Here is a 22,027-nt window from a genome sequence, read left to right on the forward strand (position 1 = left end):
AACAATTGCATGTGAGTCTTTACCTATTATTATATACTACAAGTATTTATTAAAAAAATAATATTAATAGATATCATATAATTATAAAAGAAAAAAATAAATTGTGATTAATAAAATTTTTTGTTTATCTTTTTAATTTGTATATATTTAATAAAATTTATAGTTAAATAAAATATAATTAATTTTAAAATGGGTGACTTTAAAATTAAAATAAATTGAATATAATAATAATAATAAAGTCACCAAAAAAAAATTGAATATAATAAAATAATATATATATATATATATATATATATATATATATATTATAATTTGTATATATACTAATAAGAAGCATCTTAATCTAGTGGTAAATTTGGAAGCATATAGAGCATGGTAGACTTGCAGAAAGTTAGATTGTTGTAGATTCACCTTCAATTCATTTACTTTCAATCCATTGTATCATCACTTGTCCTCTTTTGATAGGCTAATCAACTCTTAGCCATTCTTAGCCACTACTTTCTATGCCACCATAGAACTTCCCATGTTATATATACACCCAAATTGAGCTTTTATCATCGTCCATTAATAAATATACATAAAACTAGAATGTCTCTTGAAGCTGCCTCCATTCCTGTGTTGATTATTACGACTCAAGATTCAACATCTTCTAACTTGAAGCGATCTTATACAAACTTTGCTCCTAGCATTTGGCATGATACTTTCCTTCACTATGCTGATCCACAATCATTGGTATGCTATTTACTTATTTATACTTTGACATGCATCTATATCTTTAAATAGCTTTTGTGAGTGCTCCAATTCATAAAATTTCATGCCCTTTAATTTAATTATTTTATTATTATTTTCAGGAAATCAATGAAATTCTGAAGGAAAAAGTTCAAGTACATAAAGAAAAAGTGAAGATGTATTTATCTTCTAATGATAATATCTCACAAAAATTAAATATTATTGACTCAATTCAATGTTTGGGTTTATCTTACCATTTTGAACGTGAAATTGACGAAATATTAGCACAAATTCACTTTCATTTTACCAACAATAGCCTTGGTACAAAGCAAAGTAGCCTTTATTTTCTTGCATTATTCTTTCGTTTGCTTCGACAAAATGGATATCATGTTTCTTCAGGTATACAGAATTGAAAAATAAGCTAGTTGAACTATAGAAAATTCAATACCAATTTATTATGTTTTAGATTCACCATACTTAATATGACCGTAAATTATATGTATAGATATATTTAACAAATTCATCAAGAACAACGAAGGAAAATTCAATGAAATCATTACTCAAGATGTTGAAGGAATGTGGAGCTTGTATGAAGCTACACAACTAAGGGTTCATGGAGAGAATATATTAGAAGAAGCACATAATTACACATACACTAATCTAAAGTCCATTACCAATCAATTGAGTCAATCTCTTGCTGAACAAACCAATCGGAGCCTAAAGCAACCTCTTCACAAGGCAGTTCCAAGGATAGGAGCAAGGTCATACATGTCTTTTTATGAAGAAGATCCTTCTCATAGCAAATTTCTTCTGACCTTTGCAAGATTAGACTTCAATTTGCTACAAAAATTACATCAACAAGAATTAGGCAATATCACCAAGTAAGTGTTCGTTTTCATTCAAGCCAAGCAATAATCCTTGTTAATAAATTCATACTCGAAATATATAAGATATGATTTTTTTGTATTTTGTTTTTATTTTCTATTTTTTTTTATATTAGATTCTACACAACCTTATTTAATTTACTTATTTTTTAAAGATTATATTTAACTTGTAAAATGTTCTTATTTAGTTATTTTCCTTTAGAAAATTGATTTAAAACAGTGTGAACTTTTTATAATAAAAATATTGTGGAAACACAGTAACAGACCCAAACTTTCTCAATTAACCAAGATATTCATTAAATAAAAAAGAATTATACTGAGTACTAGAGTTTGTAAGTGAAAGATGACTGAAAACAGAGAGAACAGAGGAAGAGAGAAGAAGCAAATGGTTGTTATTGATTGAATCACTCTTAGTTACAAGCTGAGAAATAAAACTATAACAGAATAACTTTTTCTGTTATAACAGAAAACTATAAATCGTTTGTTGATCAAAAATATTTGATTTCGAAAAACACCATAGTCGAAGTACAATGAATTTTTTATTGCGAGGAATAGAGTTTGGATCGAAAAGGGTTAGTTGGAGAATAAGGGATAGAAGCTAATCGATGTACTAAGTCGAGGAATAAGATCATTTGAAGTTGATTGTTGGTAGTTATCCACGTTGTACAAAAGAGCGAAAATGGTTATTCGAAAGTTAGCACACGCAGAAGTTATTTTTCATTTACAATTTTACGTGAGAATAGTTATTTTTCTTTAGGTTGCTTCCATGTATTTACTTTATGTAACAGCCCAGACCACCCGCTAGCACGATATTGTCCGCTTTGGCACACAAGGCCTCACGGTTTTGCTTTTGACGATAGGGATGCTAGCCGAAGCCCCCCACACTCACTCGTCAAAACGCGTCATGCTAGGGAGAGGTATCCACACCCTTATAAGGCATGCTTCGTTCCCCTCTCCAACCGATGTGGGCCTTACAATCCACCCCCCTAAGGGAGCCCAGCGCCCTCGCTGGCACATCGATCCAGGTTCTGGCTCTGATACCATCTGTAACAGCCCAGACCACCTGCTAGCACGATATTGTCCGCTTTGGCACACAAGGCCTCACGGTTTTGCTTTTGACGATAGGGATGCTAGCCGAAGCCCCCCACACTCACTCGTCAAAACGCGTCATGCTAGGGAGAGGTATCCACACCCTTATAAGTCATGCTTCGTTCCCCTCTCCAATCCACCCCACTAAGGGAGCCCAGCGCCCTCGCTGGCACATCGATCCGGGTTCTGGCTCTGATACCATCTGTAACAGCCCAGACCACCCGCTAGCACGATATTGTCCGCTTTGGCACACAAGGCCTCACGGTTTTGCCTTTGACGATAGGGATGCTAGCCGAAACCCCCCACACTCACTCGTCAAAACGCGTTATGCTAGGGAGAGGTATCTACACCCTTATAAGGCATGCTTCGTTATGTAACACCCTAATATTCAAATCCTTATGCTCGAGTCATAAGTCAATGATATTACGGTGGTACGACTCTCAGGTGGATTTTTAATATATAAATATAGGTAATTTCGAAAAGAGTATTAATCGAGAAGCCTGAAAAGAGTAGAAATAAAATCGCGAAGACGTATCACTCACGTTTCGACAACAAAAGATAAACCGTGAGGCCTTGTGTGCCAAAGCGGACAATATCGTGCTAGCGGGTGGTCTGGGCTGTTACAGATGGTATCAGAGCCAGAACCCGGATCAATGTGCCAGCGAGGGCGCTGGGCTCCCTTAGTGGGGTGGATTGGAGAGGGGAACGAAGCATGCCTTATAAGGGTGTGGATACCTCTCCCTAGCATGACGCGTTTTGACGAGTGAGTGTGGGGGGCTTCGGCTAGCATCCCTATCATCAAAGGCAAAACTGTGAGGCCTTGTGTGCCAAAGCGGACAATATCGTGCTAGCGGGTGGTCTGGGCTGTTACACTTTACAATTTCTGTAATATTTATTTTTTTGGCAAATTTATTTTTTAAGCAACATTTATCTTTCTTGTTCACTTTTAAGTTTACTTTATTTTCAATTTCAAGAGTGATTCGATTTAATCGAAGGCATTTTATGGCTTTATTTAAATTCAATGCAATTTATTTCAATTCTAGTCATTTTACTTTTAGATTTATTTTGATTTTTTTTCAGATTTTCTTTTTATTTTGTTTGATCGAATGATCCTTTGATGCACTTTAGAAAATTGGTACTCACAAAGTAGCAGGTTTTTCTCCCAAACCATTATATATCGAACTACTTTCGATTTGCTAAAATTCGATAAAATACCGTTACATTACTTAAGCTCTAAGTAATAGCTTCCTTCTCCATAGTTCAATTTATACATTGCGTAGGACCTACTCTATGACTGAGACATAGTTTTCATTAATTCTAAAGGTGGTGGAAGAGATCAGAATTTGCAACTAAGGTGCCATACATCAGAGATAGGGTGGTTGAGGCATTCTTTTGGCCATTCGCCATGTCCTCCGAACCTAATTACAGCACTACAAGATGCATGATAGGCAAATTTGGTGCATGTATCTCTCTTGTTGATGATACTTATGACGTCTATGGCACAGTTCAAGAACTTGAACTTTTCACAGAGGCCATCCAAAGGTTCATTATATTTCAGTCAAAATAAATCCACCACTAATTTTATAGTGGACGCTCACATGCATTTTTATATGAAGTTAATAGTTAAAAATTATTAGATAATTTGACAAGTTAACATAAACATAATTGCACATGAGTTTCCACTTAACTTTATAAATCAAGTTCTTTTTTTAATTTTTCAGATGGGATAGTAGTTGCATTGCATCTCTTCCAGAGTGTATGAGAGTGGTGTTTAATGCAATTATAGAACTCTTCGTTGAAATAGAGTCGTTGATTATTGACAGTGGAAAGTCAAACTTGGTGTTGCAACATGTTAAACAGGCTGTAAGAATTTAATTAGTTAATTAATAATCCTTTTATTAATTAGTTAATCATCGTCTTAATTTATGGTTCTACTTGCATTGCAGTTTTCCAACATGGCACATGGTTACATGGTTGAAGCAAAATGGTGTGATGAGGGCTATATTCCAACGTATGATGAGTACAAGGTCAACGGAATATTGACTTCCGTATACCCATTTCTTGTAACAACGTTCATTGCTTTGGGAGAATTTGCAACCAAAGAAATGTTTGATTGGGTCTTCAATGTTCCAATAATCTTAAAAGCTGCAACATTTATTTGCAGACTTACCAATGACTTGGCCTCACATAAGGTACAGATTTTTCCTAACAAATTTTTTGTTTACATTCATTTTCAAAAATTAATTAGTTTATAAATAAACTTTTTGTACTACAAAATAATATTTTAAAAGTTAAATAGTTGATTAAAAATTTAAAAACAGGAATAGTGGCAGAATCAAGGGGGCAGCATGGGCAAAGGTCTAAAAAATTCATATATATATATATATATATATATATATATATTGAATTTTTTATTATTTAAAATTTTTTATTTATTAAACATATTTTTAGTATAAATTTATATAATAATTTTATATATACTAATAAGTTATTATAATAAAAAATTAAAGCTAAAAACATTGTAGGATTAATATTAATTATAAGAATTTGATTCTCTAATGTTAAAATTTTGGTTTCGCTACTAAAGCGAGGAATATGTGACTTATGCATAACTTTTGCTGGCTCAATTTTGTCTGGCCCAATAAATTTAGACAATAATGGCAGAGCATATCTAAATATCTATTTCAAGTTTTGGATTTGAACTATTTTTATAGTTTGAGCAGCAAAGGAAACATGTTGCTTCCGCGGTGGAATGTTGCATGGAGCAATATGACATTTCTCAAGAACAGGCTTATGAAGTCATTAATAAGGAAATCAGTAATTGTTGGAAAGATGTAAATGAAGCGTACCTCAACTCACATGATATCCCAAAACATGTGCTTGATTCTATAGTTAATTTGGCACGCATAAGTGAGTTTATGTATGAAAACTTTGAAGATAAATACACCAACAATGAACTTCTAAAGAATTACGTTGCTACGTTGTTTTTGGATCCCATCGTCATCTAGCATTTCTCCGAGAAAACTGCTGTTCAGAGATTTATTGGGTATCAACTTAAAAGCATCATGTCATTCATGTGTTATATTGTATGTCTTCTCATTGTTTAAGCTTTATTTTCTTGCGACATTTTAATTTGGTTTTTTTTTTTTCTGTATTTTATAATCGTTAAATTAAAGTATGTACAAATAAAAATGCAAATTATATACAATAGTTGGTCCAATTTTTGTATCTTCTATTTCTCTCTCTATATATATATATATATTAGAATATAATTAGGATCAATTAGGATCAATTAATTTAAGTCTCTGGTTTCTAACATAGTATCAGAGTCATGGTATCCTCTTTGAAGAGAGTAGATTGTTTTTCTTGCGATGAAATCATTGTAGTTTTTGCACTTTTTTTTCTATGCCATTTTTTCTTACATTTTGTCACTCCATTGATACTTTTTCACCTCACCGACTAGCCTGTTTTCTCTGTCTTGTGTTTTTCTGAGTCGAAAGATCAAACACCATTATCATCCGCTACTTACCTATTCTCATGAAGAAATCATATAGTTTTTGACTTTTTGCTCTCTTTCGCCAGTTTCATCTGCGTTCTCTCGTGGCAGTTCCGTTTGTGTTCTCTCGTGGTAGTTCCGTCTGCATTTTCTCGTGGGAGTTTCGTCTGCGTTTCGTCTATGTTTCCTTGTGGCAGTTCCGTCTGCGTTTCTTTCTGGCAGTTCCGTATCAAAGGTACAACATACAAGGGGTATTTATAGGTGCTAAATGAATCAAAGTAATAAAGGCATAGAATCCTACAATTAATATACAAATATACTATATAAATATAGATGATACTAATTGGTCTAAATTGATTCTAATGATTCTCTAACATCCCCCCTCAAACTCAAGTGGGAGCTAAGGATACCAACTTGAGTTTGGATAACAAAGTCCGGAAACGAGTCGGGTGATGAGCTTTCGTGAAGATATCAGCAGTTTGATCTAGTGTTCCAACAGCAATGAGACGAACAGCATCAATAAGGATACGTTGCCGAACAAAGTGACAATCAATCTCAATGTGTTTGGTGCGTTCATGAAACACATCATTATGGGCGATCTAAATAGCACTGCGGTTATCACAAAAAAACATCAGTAGGAGACGACTGAGGAGCACCCAGATCTTCGAGAAGCTAACGAACTGAGATAACTTCAGCAGTGGTGTCAGCGAGGGCACGGTACTCAGCTTCTGTGTTTAAGCGAGCAGTAAACGTTTGCTTCTTAGCACGCCAAGAAATGAGAGCGTCGCCAAGAAACAAACAGTAACCAGTAGTAGAACGACGATCAGTGGGATCACCAACCCAATCAGCATTGGAGTAAGCCTGAAGAGACAAAGAGGAATGGGCAGAAAAATAAAGGCCATGAAATAGAGTGCCTTTGATGTAGCGAAGAATGCGAAGAACTGCTGCATAGTGAGTAGTACGAGGAGCTGACAAGAACTGGCTGAGGACATGAACCGGATAGGCGATGTCTGGTCGGGTGACAGTCAAGTAGACGAGATCACCAACTAACTGTCGATAGAGAGTCGGATTATCCAAAATAGTGCCATCCATAGGGGTAAATCGAACATTAGGCTCAAGAGGAGTAGACTCAGTGCGACTATTTGTAATCCCAGCGCGAGCAAGAAGATCTGAAACATACTTAGCCTGAGAGAGATAGATGCCATCATCAGTGGAGATGACCTTGAGACCAAGAAAATAGCTGAAAGAACCAAGATCTTTCATCTCAAAGGTACGGTGAAGTGAGGCCTTGAGATCAGAGATACCATCAACATCATCTCCAGTAATGATCATGTCATCAACATACAAAGTAGAAGAACAACTCCACGTTCACTTTTACGAATAAAAAGGGCATTCTCATGAGGACTAGAAGTAAAACCAAGACTGTAATACCCTAATATTCAAATCCTTATGCTCGAGTCATAAGTCAATGATATTACGGTGGTACGACTCTCAGGAGGATTTTTAATAAATAAATATAAGTAATTTCGAAAGGAGTATTAATCAAGAAGCCTGAAAAGAGTAGAAATAAAAATCGCGAAGATGTATCACTCACGTTTCGACAACAAAAGATAAACCGTGAAGCCGAAAACGATATACGGACAAGGCGTAGAGGAGATTAAGAGATAGATAACAGATAGATATATATAACATAAGTAAATAGCCACTAGTCGCGACCCGCGAAGTCTAGGCCGGCTAGGGTACAGTATGAAAATAGTTGACAACAGTATGTCCTAATCTCTCCTGAAGGAAACATGAGAGTCTCTATAGGCAGATTCAAAGAGTTCAATACATAATATAATCTTTCCAAAATAAAGGTGGAGAGATTCTAATCAAAACACAAAGTAGAGAAAATAAAGATCTTCGCCGTCTCTCAGACGACCCACAACTCACTTCTGAGCACCTGGACCTGTATCTGAAAAACAAGAGATATATACGGAATGAGAACCCCGGGCCCATGGGTTCCCAGTACGGTAAAAGTGCCAAATAAATACAATGCACTGCAATAAAACTCACTAAGCATCCTAAGCTTCTTCACCAAATATTCATCTTAGGTTCTCGCTAATCCATGAATAGGTAACTGTCATAAGGGAGTGCTAAATCTAATTCATGTTTCACATGTTTCCCAACTCGCTGACTCTTCCACGAATCAGACTCAGAATTATAAGCAAAACCATTACCAGTTGTTCTGCCTCAGCAATTCTATATCAATACATCATACACTCGCCTGGAGCTAGTGAAACCACATCACTGCGTCTACCCAGGGAGCTCCAGTTATCTCATTCAATAATCATCATCATCATGCAATCGCATCATCAATTCATCCCATCAAGGACAGCCATCACACCCACCGACACCAACATGAGGGGCCTCTCAGTTGTACAAACACAAGCAATACAGGCAAGTAATATACAAATATGGTACAAGTAGAACAAGTAGCATATAGTCAGGTAACATGGCATATATGATGTAGAAATCCAAAACAAATGGCAAACCCAAACAATACAAACATATGCAAATGATGAATGCCTGCCCTATGGCTGATGATATCATCTGTCGGTTATATAGCCAACCCGACACGTCTTGGTAGCTAACCATGGACAGAAACACCCCTCGCGGAGCAAGTAGGTTTGAGCTACAACCCCATTGCTACTACCCGCTCAACCCAGAGCCAGTGGAACAACCACTACTGCGGCTACTACCCAGGTGGGTGTTTAAAAGCTCAACCTGGAGCGAGTGGATTCACCACTACTACCGCTACTACCCAGGCGTCACAATCTCTGACCTGGAGCAAGTGGGACAAACCATAACCCTTGCTACTACCCAGGGTCTCAATCTCTGTCCTGGAGCAAGTGGGACGAACCACAACCCTTGCTACTACCCAGGGTCTCAAAACATACATTCGTTCAGTTTAGAAGCAATCATCACTGTTATCAAATCTCAAACATTAACCTGGAGCAAGCGGGACGAACCACCACCTTACTACTACCCAGGTATCACAAATACACATGTGTTCAAAACTCCATAATTAAACTCATTTATCATAAACATCCTTTCCCATCTCATACTCGGAGCAAGTGGACAACGCCACTGCCTACTACCCGGGGTCACACATTACATTTCAACCTTTTTCATTGTTATGCAATTAACACATTCATTCATTAATCACATATATGCATTTATACTCAGCCATAAACAATAATGGCTTTGCCGTAACCCGGCAATAACTCAGCCATCCGGCTCATGGTTCAATCAAGAACTGGCCATTTGTCAACAAATATAGCCCTTCGGCTCATGGCATACACGGTACTCCCACCGTCGTCCTCCATATCTCATATAATCATCTTTGATCATCATTGATCATAACTTTTTCCCTTGCTTCACTCGCAAGTTACCACATCCCCTAGCTCCTTTCTCATTGCTAGGCATATCATGATGATTTAATACATAAGGGATGAGATTGGAGGCTTAGAAGTATGAGATTTGGCTTTAAAAACTCAAAAATCAACTTTGGCATAAAAACAGGGCCACGCGTACGCGCACTCCACGCGCACCCGTGGATGGCCAAAAACTCATCGACGCGCAAGCGCCATATGCGCGAACGCGTGGGTTGAAAAATATCCAAACGGCGCGCAAGCGTCAGCCACGCGTACGCGTGGGTGCTCTTGCGCCCAGGCACAAAACTGGCACAACCCTGGCACAACTCTCTGGAAAATGGTTGGGCAATTGGTGCAGCGCATCGACGCGCCCGCGCACACCACGCGCACGCGTGGATGGTGCTTTCTGGAAGAACGGCGCGCACGCGCCAAGTGCGCCTACGCGCGTAGGGTCGTTCTGCTAAAAATTTTCTAAGTTAAAAGCTGCAGAATTTACAGATTCAACCCCCAATCTTCCGACGGTCATAACTTTCTCATTTTAAATCATTTTTCACCCGTTCTTCGAACGGCATGGACATCCCGAATCCAATTTCATTTTTAAACAAGTTTGGCACAAAATAGAAATCCGCAGTCCAAGTTATGTCCCGTCAAAGTATGCCCAAAAACCATGTTTTCATACAAAACCACAAGGTGCCATTTTCAAAACAAGCCATTTTTAACTCTTTTCAAAATCAACCAAAACATGCCAATTTCGTCCCTTTCTTTGAAATCAATCAAAATATACTAAAATCAACATCAAGCCTCCTCAACTCACACATTGACACTTTCTCAAACTCAAACACATTTACATATCATATACTCTTCCTCATGCCAAATTTCAACAACACTATTTCCAATCAACCATCATTATACATAATCAATATCATACTCACTATCACGTGGTTTCACCCACAAATCAACCTTAATCATTCCTCAAGCATATATCACAACATACATATCTCTAATGCATCATCATACCATCAAGGCATCAATAGTCATAATCACATATATGACCACATAATATGTCTCAACCAAAACCAAACATACCTCATCTATATAATTTCACCCAAATTTACCAAATTTCACACTTCAACTCCTCAAACCTTATTATTCAATAACCAACCCAATCATTCATATATTCATTATCGTAAATTCATCCAATCACTTGTGTCATCATACAATGCACACATCACTTACCTTTCTTACCTTCTTCCGGCCTCCGGCCCAAAATTCACGGCCTCCGGCCCAATTTCACAATTTAAATGCATAAACCACAAATCAATACTCATCACCCAGTACATCAAATTCTCAATACACCAAACATACAAGGCTACACAATTCTCAACCCAATCATTAATTCACATTACATACCAACTATGCATATTAGCACCAACCATATACACAATCCAAACTTAATCCTAGGGGCATCTAGCCTAGGAATTCTCATCACAACACACGGTACTTAAATGAAACTTAAACCGTACCTCTTGTAGCCAAACCAATTGAGCCTCTTCTATGGAAGTCTTCACCAAACTTAGCTCCAAGCCTCACCAAAGCTCCTCAAGCAATACCAATCTCCCAATTGTGCACCAACATCACCAAATACACTAACATAACCAATATCACATACATACATCAACCTAGGGCTCATAAAAATGACAAATCACAAGGGTTTGAGCACTTCTTACCTCAGACCATATGAAGTAGGGATAGAACCTACTTAGAATCCATGTTGGAGTATCCCTAAACACCAAAAATCACAAGATTTCAACACTAACTACCCAAAAATATGTAACAGTGGAGAATTTCGAAAATTGGGCAAAGATGAATGGAATACTCACCACAAAACTTAGATAGAATTGTAGAGGATGAGAAGAGCGATGCGTGGCCGCAAACGGCTCGTCAATCGGAGCTCTGTAGCTCAAGTTATGGTGGTTTGAAGATCAAAGAGAGTTAGGTTTTCTCTCTTCTCTTCTCTCTTCTCAATTTCAGCGCCCCACCCTTCTTTTTTAGGGTAAAATGAGCTGAAATGCTCATAACTAATATTTTTATATGTTGGGTCTTGGGCCCACTTAGGCCCGGTTCACTTATTTTTGCCCGTTGGCCCAATTTTGGGCCAAAACCTTTAAGATTAGCGCTCTAAATCGCACTTTAAATATTTCTATCTTCCCTAATTATAATTCCTCATTTCTTAATCTTATTTACTCATAATCAATTTTCTCAGCTGTAGTACCAGACAGATCTCAGCCGGTACTGCCGGTCAAAATTTCACTGCGTGCTTTTATGCAGAAAACTATGTTTTTCGACTTGGAAAAATTCACTGAATCCAAATATCATATTTAAATTATCAAATTCCAATTGCCAAATCTTCCAATCATATTTGCTCCTATTTAACTTATTATTTAATTAATTTCAGTTAGACCGGGTATTACAAAGACTGCATATGGTAGTGCCGAACTTGTCAAACCATTCACGAGGAGCTTGCATAAGTCCATAAAGTGCCTTGCGAAGGAGACAAACCTTACTAGAAGGACAAGGATATCCCGGAGGTGGTTTCATATAGAATTTCTTTTTCAAATCCCCATTAAGAAATGCATTCTTTACATCCATCTAACTGAGAGACCATTTTTTAACCGCGGCAATGGCAAGGAGAGCTCTAACTGATGTAAGGCAAGCGACAGGAGCAAAAGTCTCTTCATAATCAATACAATACTCTTGCGTACAACCTTGAGCTACCAAGCGTGCCTTATAACGGTCAATAGAGCCATCAGAGCGCGTCTTGATCTTGTATACCCGTCTACTGCCCACAACTTCTTGATCAGAAGGAGGATCAACCAAATCCCAAGTGTGTGCTTTTTCAAGTGCTTGTATTTCTTCTTGCATTGCTTGTTGCCAATTTGGATTTGTGAAGGCTTCTCTAAATGACTTAGGTTCATGTTGATGAAGAATAGTAGAAAAGTAATGATAATCAGGAAGATGAGGAGGTGGATTATGTACGTGAGAAGAACGAGTGGGAGGAGGAGGCATGACGGTAGGAGCGGGATCGCCGTCCGGACTGGAATCATCAGGAGATGGAGAAGGCGGAGGATCAGGAGCCTCGAGGGGTGGACTTGGGGTAGACCCTGTAGTATCATCACTAGAAAAGAGATCAACATTTGGGTTAGTAAAAAACGGTGACGGAGTAGAAGGAATGGACTCAAAAGTGAAAAAACTAGAGAACATGTGATGCTCCCAGAAGACAATTGATCCTAATTATATTCTAACAATATAAATGACAAATTACTAAAATAAATTGTTTGTCTTTTAGGATTACTAGAATACAACATTTATATATTAAAGACCTAAATGCATCTTTTCTATGTGTATAGAAACCGCAATAGGAATATAGTGGATTATGATTTGGACGTAAACCGCGGTAGGGGTGTAGCGGTTTAAGTTGGGTTATGTGTGAGAAAAAACCACTACACTTCTTTAGCGATATCTCTATATATATCCCCTAAAAAATGATATGTCATTGTCAATATAAAAACTCATAACAACTACCTTAATATTTTCTGATCGCATCATTACATAGACCTTTGATATAAATAGTCTTCAAATTCAACACATTTATTCATAGTAGCAGTTTTTAGAGTCATCGTATAACATCTCGAATTTTTGAAAATTAAGTAATTATTTATTTATAAGTTATCATATTATATTGAGATTTTATTTTCATAAAATCTATTTTTAATAAAAATAATTAAATAAAATTTGATGATTATTGAAGTTTAATTTAAATATAACTTATTCTATTAGTTTGAACTATTTATTAAAAACTATTTTGATAGGCAAAAATTAAGTTAATCTTTTATAGTTATTATTATTATTATTATTTACTTCTTTCTTTTGGCCGAAGCCATTAAGAAAACATGAATAAAGAAAAGCCTAATGTGGCTCATTTACAAGTATGTATATATATATATAACTAATGTCTTAAGGGACTAAGAAAGAAATGAACGTGGCTTGCATGCTATTATACTTATATATACTTATGACACCTAATAATACTTTCACACTACAAATTATCATTCATTAGCATCATTTTCTTTTATCATTTTTATTCATTATAACCGAACTCTTTAGAAAGAAAAAGAGAAATAAAGGTCGTGGCTTATTTGTACACATATATCTATGAAACCATGACACATGTTACATTCATTTAATAACCAATGACACCTAATAAACCTTACTACCACAAATCTTTTTTAATCACCATCATCACTAATCATACTTTCTTTTCCTTCATGCATCACCGAACCAACCTTGAAAGAAAAAGAGAGACTAAGCCGTGAGTGAGAGGAATCAGAAACCATGGAACCTTACCCCTTTTGAGTTCGATTTCTTATGATTCATAACTCCAGTCAAAAATCTAATTCGGTAAAAGTGTTTGTATCTTCTTCCTCTACGTATTGGCATTACTTTTGATTGGTAGAAGTTGACGGTGACGTAGCTCCTCTTCTCTTTGAGTTCGGTTAACTGGAGTTCTAGGAAGCGCAGACGATTTCTGACGCTTTCTTCTTCAGCAGCTCAATCAGAAAGCTTTTCCGGAGCTTTCGTTGATTTTGATTTCGTATGAAGGTAGGGGATTTATTTTTAAAGATAAACGTTTTTAATTTAGAATTCCTACAAAATTAATTGAATAATTGCAAATATATCTATATATATATATATATTAATAATAGTAATGTTATTGAGTATGGATTATTGTTGTGAATGTGACTATTTTCTTATTATTAAGAATTTCGCTGATTTGAGAATTGTTGAGAAAAAGGCTGGTGAATTGTTGAGGAATAGGGAACCCGTAAGGGTGGTTTAGACCGAATTTTAGAGAAAATGCCGCCGAAATTTTATAAAATCTGAGGTTTTATTTGAAAAGTTATTTTAAAAGATTTGGTTTTGGAAAATTAAATTATTTAAAATATATTTAGTTAAGAAAAGATTTACTCTATTTTAAAGTTTGATTTATTAAGAAAAATATAATGCTTTAAACCCAATCTTTTAAGGAGAGATTTTGTTTTAAGTAAAGATTTGAGCTCGGTTTATTAAGAAAAGGAATCTCTGCCACAGGAGAGCAGAGAACAAGGATTTAAAGAATATATTAATTAATGAAGTGTCTGCCACAGGAGAGCAAATGTGACATTGTTTGGGCCTTAGTGCCAAATGTAAAGTGGGGACGCCCACACACTGAGAACTGTTTTCCAGATGTACGCTTATTGATTTGGAAAGTCACACTGATGCGGCCTAGCCGTACAACTTATAAGCACACTGATGCATCTGGAAAGCCATATCTGGGACTTGTGCCCGGGTAATGTCGGGAGCGGGTAGGAAACCGACACATGAGCTCATGGCCTGCGTTAGGGATAGACATGCATCATGTTGTTTGCACATTTGCATTTGATTGCGCTTGCTTGTCTTATTATTTTGTGATTGTATTGTTTGTCTTGTTGTGACTTGCTTGTACATTGAATTGAATCTCTTGCTTGCACTACTTGTTTGTGAGTATATTAAAGTGATTACGAGTTGACATTTGACTGAGGATTAATATGTGGCTGAGAGACAGAAAGTGTGATTAATTTTATATTTAAGTTTTGTTTTGAGTTAAGAGATTTTAAAAGGAGGTAATTAATTATCTAAAGTAGAACCAAGAGTATTTTCAAAGGGTTTGATAAAAATATATTTTTACTGAGTAAAGTTAATTATTTGCATTTTATTCCATTACTTTTACGGCATTCCTTTTTCCTACTGAGAACGTGTGGTTTGTTCTCACCCCAAATCTTCCACCCTTTCAGAGACTCAGGTTCGGAGATTCAGTAAGAAGCTGCAGACGATTAGTAAATTTACTTGTGATTCCTGTTGTTTTTATAGAGTTCCCTCGCCCTTGTTGCTTCAGGGTTTTTATTTTATCCAGAGGGATAGGTATTGTATTTAAGTTTTACATTGAATTTAATTGTATGGCATCTATTATTATTAATAATTATGTGACTATTGTCATTTGAAGACCTTTTGTTATGTGATTTTAAGTACTAAAATCTATTTTCTGAAATTTTCTTAAAAACGGAAACGCGATATCGATGTAAAGGCTCAATAGTAAATTTATAATAAAGGAAATCAGGTCCGTAACGCCTTACTTTTGGTACGATCATGACGTGCTAAAAGTTAGGGTGTTACACATCGAACCTAATTTCTTACTTGTATCCAATTTAAAACATTTTTCTATTATCTAAGTCATATACCTGACGGTCTTCTAAATTAAAGTTGAGTTCTTATGATATGGAATTCACACAAGAAATTGGGAAATATAGTTTTGTTTGAGTGTTATAAGTTAAATTGATTTTTTGAAATTGACAATATAAAATTTATATTGAAATAATATAAAAAAATTTGACAAGAATTATTCTCATTTTCTAAAGGTACAGTGGAATAAGAAAAGAAAATGAGAGGTTAAAATTCTTAATACTATGTGACTTATTGCGATGCATTAAGTACACATGTACGAGTGGTTGAAGTCGTTATATATTTTGGTGTTGTTTGTATGAACATCATGCCTTTTTTTTGGTGAGTTTAATACAATACTACTTATGAAAACTTATATTATTTTTATACCAATTTCGTTTACATTAGTTTGTAATGAATCTTGAATGGTACACCAAAAGAAATGAATATTAAGTTAATTAACTCATGATAGTTGGAACCAAGGTTCTGAAAACTGGACCGGACCGGTCGGTTCGACCGGTTTAACCGCAAATCGGTAATGCAAACAGTCCGGTCCTCCTGTAGAAACCGTTCTGGAAAGAACCGCTGAAGAACCAGTGAACCGGCCAAAAACCGGCCAGTTGGGCCGAACCGGTGACCGGCCGGTTCTGCATAAACGACGCCGTTTTATTTTTTTTTAGAAAAAACCCTTAACCTGACCCGACCCGCTCCTGGAGCACCCCACCCCCCCTTTCTTCCCCCGTCCCTATTCATTCATGATTCATCTGATTCTGAATCATCTCACAGTGAGAGAAGAGTGAACCCTAGCCGCCGTGAACCCTAGCCGCCTAGTCGCCCTCCTTCGTCGTCGCGGTCTCAGGTCATCAGCGGCACCGCGTCGCCTGGTCCTCAGCCTAAGTAACCCTCCATCTTCACCTGGTTCCCTGCCCAGTAGCCCTCCATATCCATCGTCTTCATCTTCTCAACACCAGCAGGCAGTAGCCCTCTCATCGTCTTCATCGTCGCGTGGTCCTCAACAGTCAATACTAGTAGCCCTCCGTCGATCCCAGGTGAGTGACTCGTCCTCTATTCATCTTCTTTGTTCTTCGCCTCTGTGAACTTCCTCTGTGAAATTGATACTCTGTGAACTTCGACTTCCTCTGTGAACTTAGATTTCAGTTTAATTGTGAATTTCCTCTGTTTGTTGGTTAGCATGATAAATTAATAATCTGTTTGTTGGTTAGGGAGAGAAATAAATAATCTGAAAATTAATTGGCTGGGAGCCCTGAAAATAAATAATCTGTTCTTTTCGCATCAATTTGCGTCTTGTGGGGTTGGGAGCCCTAAAGTTCACTGGATTTCTTAGAGAACAATGCAAAATAACATGAGTTTTGAATCAATGTACACTGTTCGAATGTTGAAACAGATACTAAACTAGTAAAACCATTCCTTTTTGTTTTTGCTTGAATTTTAGAAGAAAGAACAATGTAATGTATTCCTATTTATGATTCCATAAGACCAAGGTTAAATTAACAATTCAAGTGGAGTTGAGTTTTGTTTATGAGTAATTAAATGCACTAAACAGGAATAGGATTCTAATTTCTTTTGTGACTTTCATTGTTCTTTTCCCCTTGTTGTGCTGCTGTTGTTGTTATGCTGCTGTTTTGTTATGGCACTGTGATTCTGCGATCACTGATCAGTGTTTTGAATTTGGAATTTCTTATTAGTGACTTGTTAAGCTACTGTTGTTGTTATGCTGTTATGCTGTTATTTTGTTATGGCACTGTGATTGTGTGATCACTGATGAGTGTTTTGAATTTGGAATTTGTGATTAATGACTTGTTAAGTTGCTGTTATTTTGTAATGGTTGTTGCTGAATGCTAAAAATGGAAATCAAATCAAATGCTGGTTGTTGCTGAATGAGTAGGGTAGCTACCTACCAATGCCATATATAAATAAGCTGTTGAATGATGATGATGGTAGTGGAAGGAGAGTCAAAGTGTATAGGTAGTTGGTGATATGTTATGCTTTCTTATTCAATGACTACTTGTTATGTTGATACCTCAACTTGGAAACAACACTAAATCCCGTTTATGGCTTGCTCAGCAAGAAGAATCTGTTGCTAAAAGAGCTCTCTTACAAGTTACAACAGATGAACACAACGCTGCCAAAGATTAAACTGAAAAGGTCATCTTGCAAGGTTCAGGATCATGTTCAGTTAGCATAATACCACAGAATGATCAACATTTTCTAACTGAACTAGCTCAGCATTCTTTTGAAATTGATAATCCTTTGTCTCCTGACATTTCTAAATTAGAATCTGAGGTGTTAAGTGATCTTGTTAACCCTCAAAGTCAAAATTTAATATCTAGATATTTCTTTTTACTATTTAACTTTTGAGTTTGTATTTTGATAAGATCATATGAATTTGGTTGATGATTTTTTGTGTAGTATTTTAAATTTGGAAGATATTTTAGGATGTTTATTTATAATTTTTTATTATTTTATTCTAAAACGATTTTTCTGGTTGAACCACTGGTTGGACTGGTTGGACCAATGAACCAGTGAACCAGTGACTAGAGTAGTTTGATGACCGGTCCGATTTTTCGAACCTTGGTTGGAACGATATGCATACAACACATAATTCTTCATTTCATACCTCTTTAAGTTCCATTTTTTAGATAAATGAGAAAGATTTTTATTTTATTTGAATACAAGTTTAACATATCATTGTTTAGGCTAACTAGTGTAGTGTCAAAACTCAAAAGCATGTGCAGAATATAGACTCAACCTAAATCGAATTTAGATCCTCTAAATTTTAAATTTTTACTTTAGAAGGTAAAGTGTGATTTCTCACCTTTGAATAGTTTCTCTCTCATATTCTCTCTTGGTCCCACTTATGAAATAAATGGTAAGAGATCACACTTTTTCCTCTAAAATAAAATTCAAAATTTAGAGAATCCAAATCCACCTAAATTGTACTTAAGCACATGCCAAACTAACAAATTCAAATTCCAAATAAAGTACAACAATCAGATGCTAAAATTGATATTATTACTGATATAACCTGAAATTGATATAGACAAGTTCTAATCATTCATCAAACTTTTAAATTGATATAGGCAAGTATAAACCACTATAGACCGCATATGCCTTTTAAGCATTTCATCAGAAATCGCTAGAGCTAGAGGGATGTAGCAGTTTCTTCTCACACGCAACCCAACCTAAACTGTTACACCTCTATCGCGGTTTACATCCAAATCATAATCCAGCATACTTGGATTAGTCTTTGGTTTGTCGGGTTGGGGAATACCGTAGACAACCAAAAATAATCCAGCGTACTTCTATTGTGGTTTCTATAAAAATAGGGAATATGTATTTGCATCTTTAATATATAAATATTGTATTCTGATAATATTAAAAGATAAATAATTTATTTTGGTAACTTGCCTATTTATAAATCATATGTTACTTTAACTATATATTTTTAAAGTGATCTTGTTTGCAGAACATGAACTAGCAGAACAAAAAGAAGAGAGAAAATTTGTAATGCAAGAAAACATAAAAAAAAAATGATAATAGTGTTGAATTGTATGGTAGCTAATGATTTTCTACACATATATACATGTCGGAACATTGCATTAGCGTTAGTAAAGCTAAAATTAGGTGTTTTAAAAATTATTGCTAAAATTAAAGTATCAATTTTTTTTTATTATTTAGTAATATTTTTTAAAAAAGTGTTGTTAAAGAAAATGTTATCATAATGTAAAGAAAATGTACTTTTAATTTTAACACACTTATATAGTTATTATAATTATTATAAACATAAAGATACTAAAAGCTACCATATAAAATATAAAGGTATAAACTATAAAGAATCAAAATTGTCACTATTTTTTTTATATTACAAAACTAAAATGCTGTTAGAGCATTCAAAAAAAATAATTAAAACAATAAGGGATTTTTTATTTTAATAAATAAAATAATTATAATAATTATTGAAATAAATAATTTAAAAAATATTTATCGAAATAAATATTTTTGTTTTATTTTGTTTACACTATAAATGAGATAATTTTGCACGTATCTCGTTTACAGTATAAATAAGATAAGACAGTAGAGATATTTATTTCGATAAATATTTTTTAAATTATTTATTTCAGTAATTATAATTATTTTATTTATTAAAATAAAAATCCAAAGAATAAGCCACAATAGATAATAATCATATAATATTGACATATTGTGAATGCTTATTAATTATACATATCGATATTCATATTGTCAATGATTAATTTCTTTGTTTGACTCCAAAATTAAATGCACAACAAAAAATAAGATTCAAATAACACAATAATTCTCTTGTATAAAAATACTATTTTTGACAAATTTTTTATTAACATATTTTCATAGTTAAAATAGTGTCAAAATTTGTTTTTTGATGAATTTTAATTTTTTTTGACACATATAATCCTAAAAAAAATCTATATTGTTGTAGTGGTTGTCCTGCCGTTAAGAATCCGTTAACAGAATTAACGACGGGATAAAATTGAGACGATTTTGAAACGTTAGGGACTTAAATAGAACGAAAACGTTGGGGACAAAAACTATAATACCCTACCACACAGAGTCTTATGCTTAAGTCATAAAGCTGAGGTGGCAAGGTATTACGACCTCTAAAAGTAAAATATATATATATATATATATAATAATATTAATGAAAAGAGATAGTATACTAGGAACCTTGAAAAATAGGTAAAACAAATCACAAAATTTAAAGCGCAATGCTCACGAGACGTGGTTACTTGCGTGAGAAGAAAACTAAAGCTCAATAATAAATGTATACAGATGACACGAGTAGAGGGTCAATAATACAAAATAACAAGCTCCTAACTCAGCCTGCAAAACCAAGGCTGGCCGGAGAATATATATATATATATTCCAAAAATCCAAAATACATAAATGAAAACCCTAACTCTCCTCAAACCTCTAAGAGGAACAAAATAAACAAGTTATTCGGAGAGAACATTAAGTACACATATACATAAACTAAACAGCAAAAGAAACCCAGAAACCACTTCACTTCAGAAATCCAGATGCCTATCGAGAAGCCTTCCGACCTGCATCTGAAAAACAACAACACAGTATGGGGTGAGAACCGGAGGTTCTCAGCATGGTAAAGGTGCCACGCATATAATATATAAGGTCCTAGGAATGCCAGAGGCAATCCTAGAACTCCAACATACAATTATAAAACTTAAACTCTAAACAGAAGCCATAAAAGGGGGTAGATGACCTAAAAGATTCTAAACCTGCCTACTCTGAATCCTAACATTAACATCAAATAAATCTACCTTTCCTTCGTTCCTCCATCACCATAGATTCAGCAGAGATAAGCAATCAAACAATATCACGCACAAGTAGGACACAGGTAGTACAAGTAGCAAATACAACAAGTAGCATGGTATATACCCAATTAGGCACATAGTTAGTCCGTCCCTCAGGCTTTATAGGAACGAACTGCTTTGGAAAATCAAATAAATAATGGAAATAATGGCAACAACTGTGATGAGGGTCCTATGACACTTTCTTCCTTTCTGAAGGTTCATCCTCTGACCTTCAGAGGAACCTCAAACCCTATTGATGCGGATAACTGGATTCAAGCCATAGAGCGAGAATTACAGGCCCAGCAGGTTCCTAAAGAACAGTGGGTTGAGTTTGGAACCTACCAGCTGCAAGGTGAAGCTCAGCATTGGTGGCAGGGCATGAGGCGTATTCTGCAGCCTGATGAGGTTGTAATTTCTTGGGAATTGTTCTGAACAGAGTTTTATAAGAAGTACTTTCCCAGTTCAGTCAGAAATGCTAAAGAACTTGAACTGCTTTAGCTGAAACAAGGCCAGATGACTGTTACTGAGTATACTAGCAAATTTGAGGAATTGTGTCACTTTTCACGGATTTGTCAAGGAGCTCCTGAGGATTTTGCTAAGTGGAAATATATCAAGTATGAAGGAGGCCTTCGGAGTGATATTCTAAGCTTTGTTGCACCTATAGAGATCAGGGTATTTTCTAAACTTGTAAACAAAAGCCGAATAGCTGAAGAATGTGTAAGGAACGTAGCTGTGGCAAAGAACGATAACTAG

At 35.4% G+C, this 22,027-nt stretch overlaps 2 protein-coding genes across 5 annotated transcripts; both read left to right on the plus strand.

Annotated features, from left to right (window-relative positions):
* Nucleotides 1–573: 573 nt before the first annotated feature.
* On the plus strand, nucleotides 574–5,930 carry LOC107614528 (putative terpene synthase 2). 4 transcript variants are annotated; one of them, XM_016316717.3, is made up of 7 exons: nucleotides 574–732; nucleotides 852–1,128; nucleotides 1,235–1,610; nucleotides 4,026–4,244; nucleotides 4,424–4,565; nucleotides 4,649–4,894; nucleotides 5,417–5,930. In XM_016316717.3, exons 1-7 carry the CDS (start codon nucleotides 589–591, stop codon nucleotides 5,708–5,710), a joined length of 1,698 nt encoding a protein of 565 aa, XP_016172203.1. In that variant the 5' UTR covers nucleotides 574–588; the 3' UTR covers nucleotides 5,711–5,930. The 4 variants fall into 4 exon arrangements, with proteins under 4 accessions (XP_016172203.1, XP_020964635.1, XP_088353291.1 ...); XM_088497164.1 differs by having other exon boundaries at nucleotides 658–732; nucleotides 852–907; XM_021108976.2 differs by lacking the exon at nucleotides 4,026–4,244 and having other exon boundaries at nucleotides 577–732.
* Nucleotides 5,931–21,466: 15,536 nt separating this feature from the next.
* On the plus strand, nucleotides 21,467–22,027 carry LOC107610599 (uncharacterized). Its single transcript, XM_016312633.1, has 2 exons — nucleotides 21,467–21,679; nucleotides 21,773–22,027. The coding sequence occupies exons 1-2, from the start codon at nucleotides 21,467–21,469 to the stop codon at nucleotides 22,025–22,027; spliced, it is 468 nt and encodes a 155-aa protein (XP_016168119.1).

The sequence above is a fragment of the Arachis ipaensis genome, chromosome B8 (assembly GCF_059453495.1).
Source record: "Arachis ipaensis isolate K30076 ecotype BB chromosome B8, ASM5945349v1, whole genome shotgun sequence".
Lineage (NCBI taxonomy): Eukaryota > Viridiplantae > Streptophyta > Magnoliopsida > Fabales > Fabaceae > Arachis > Arachis ipaensis.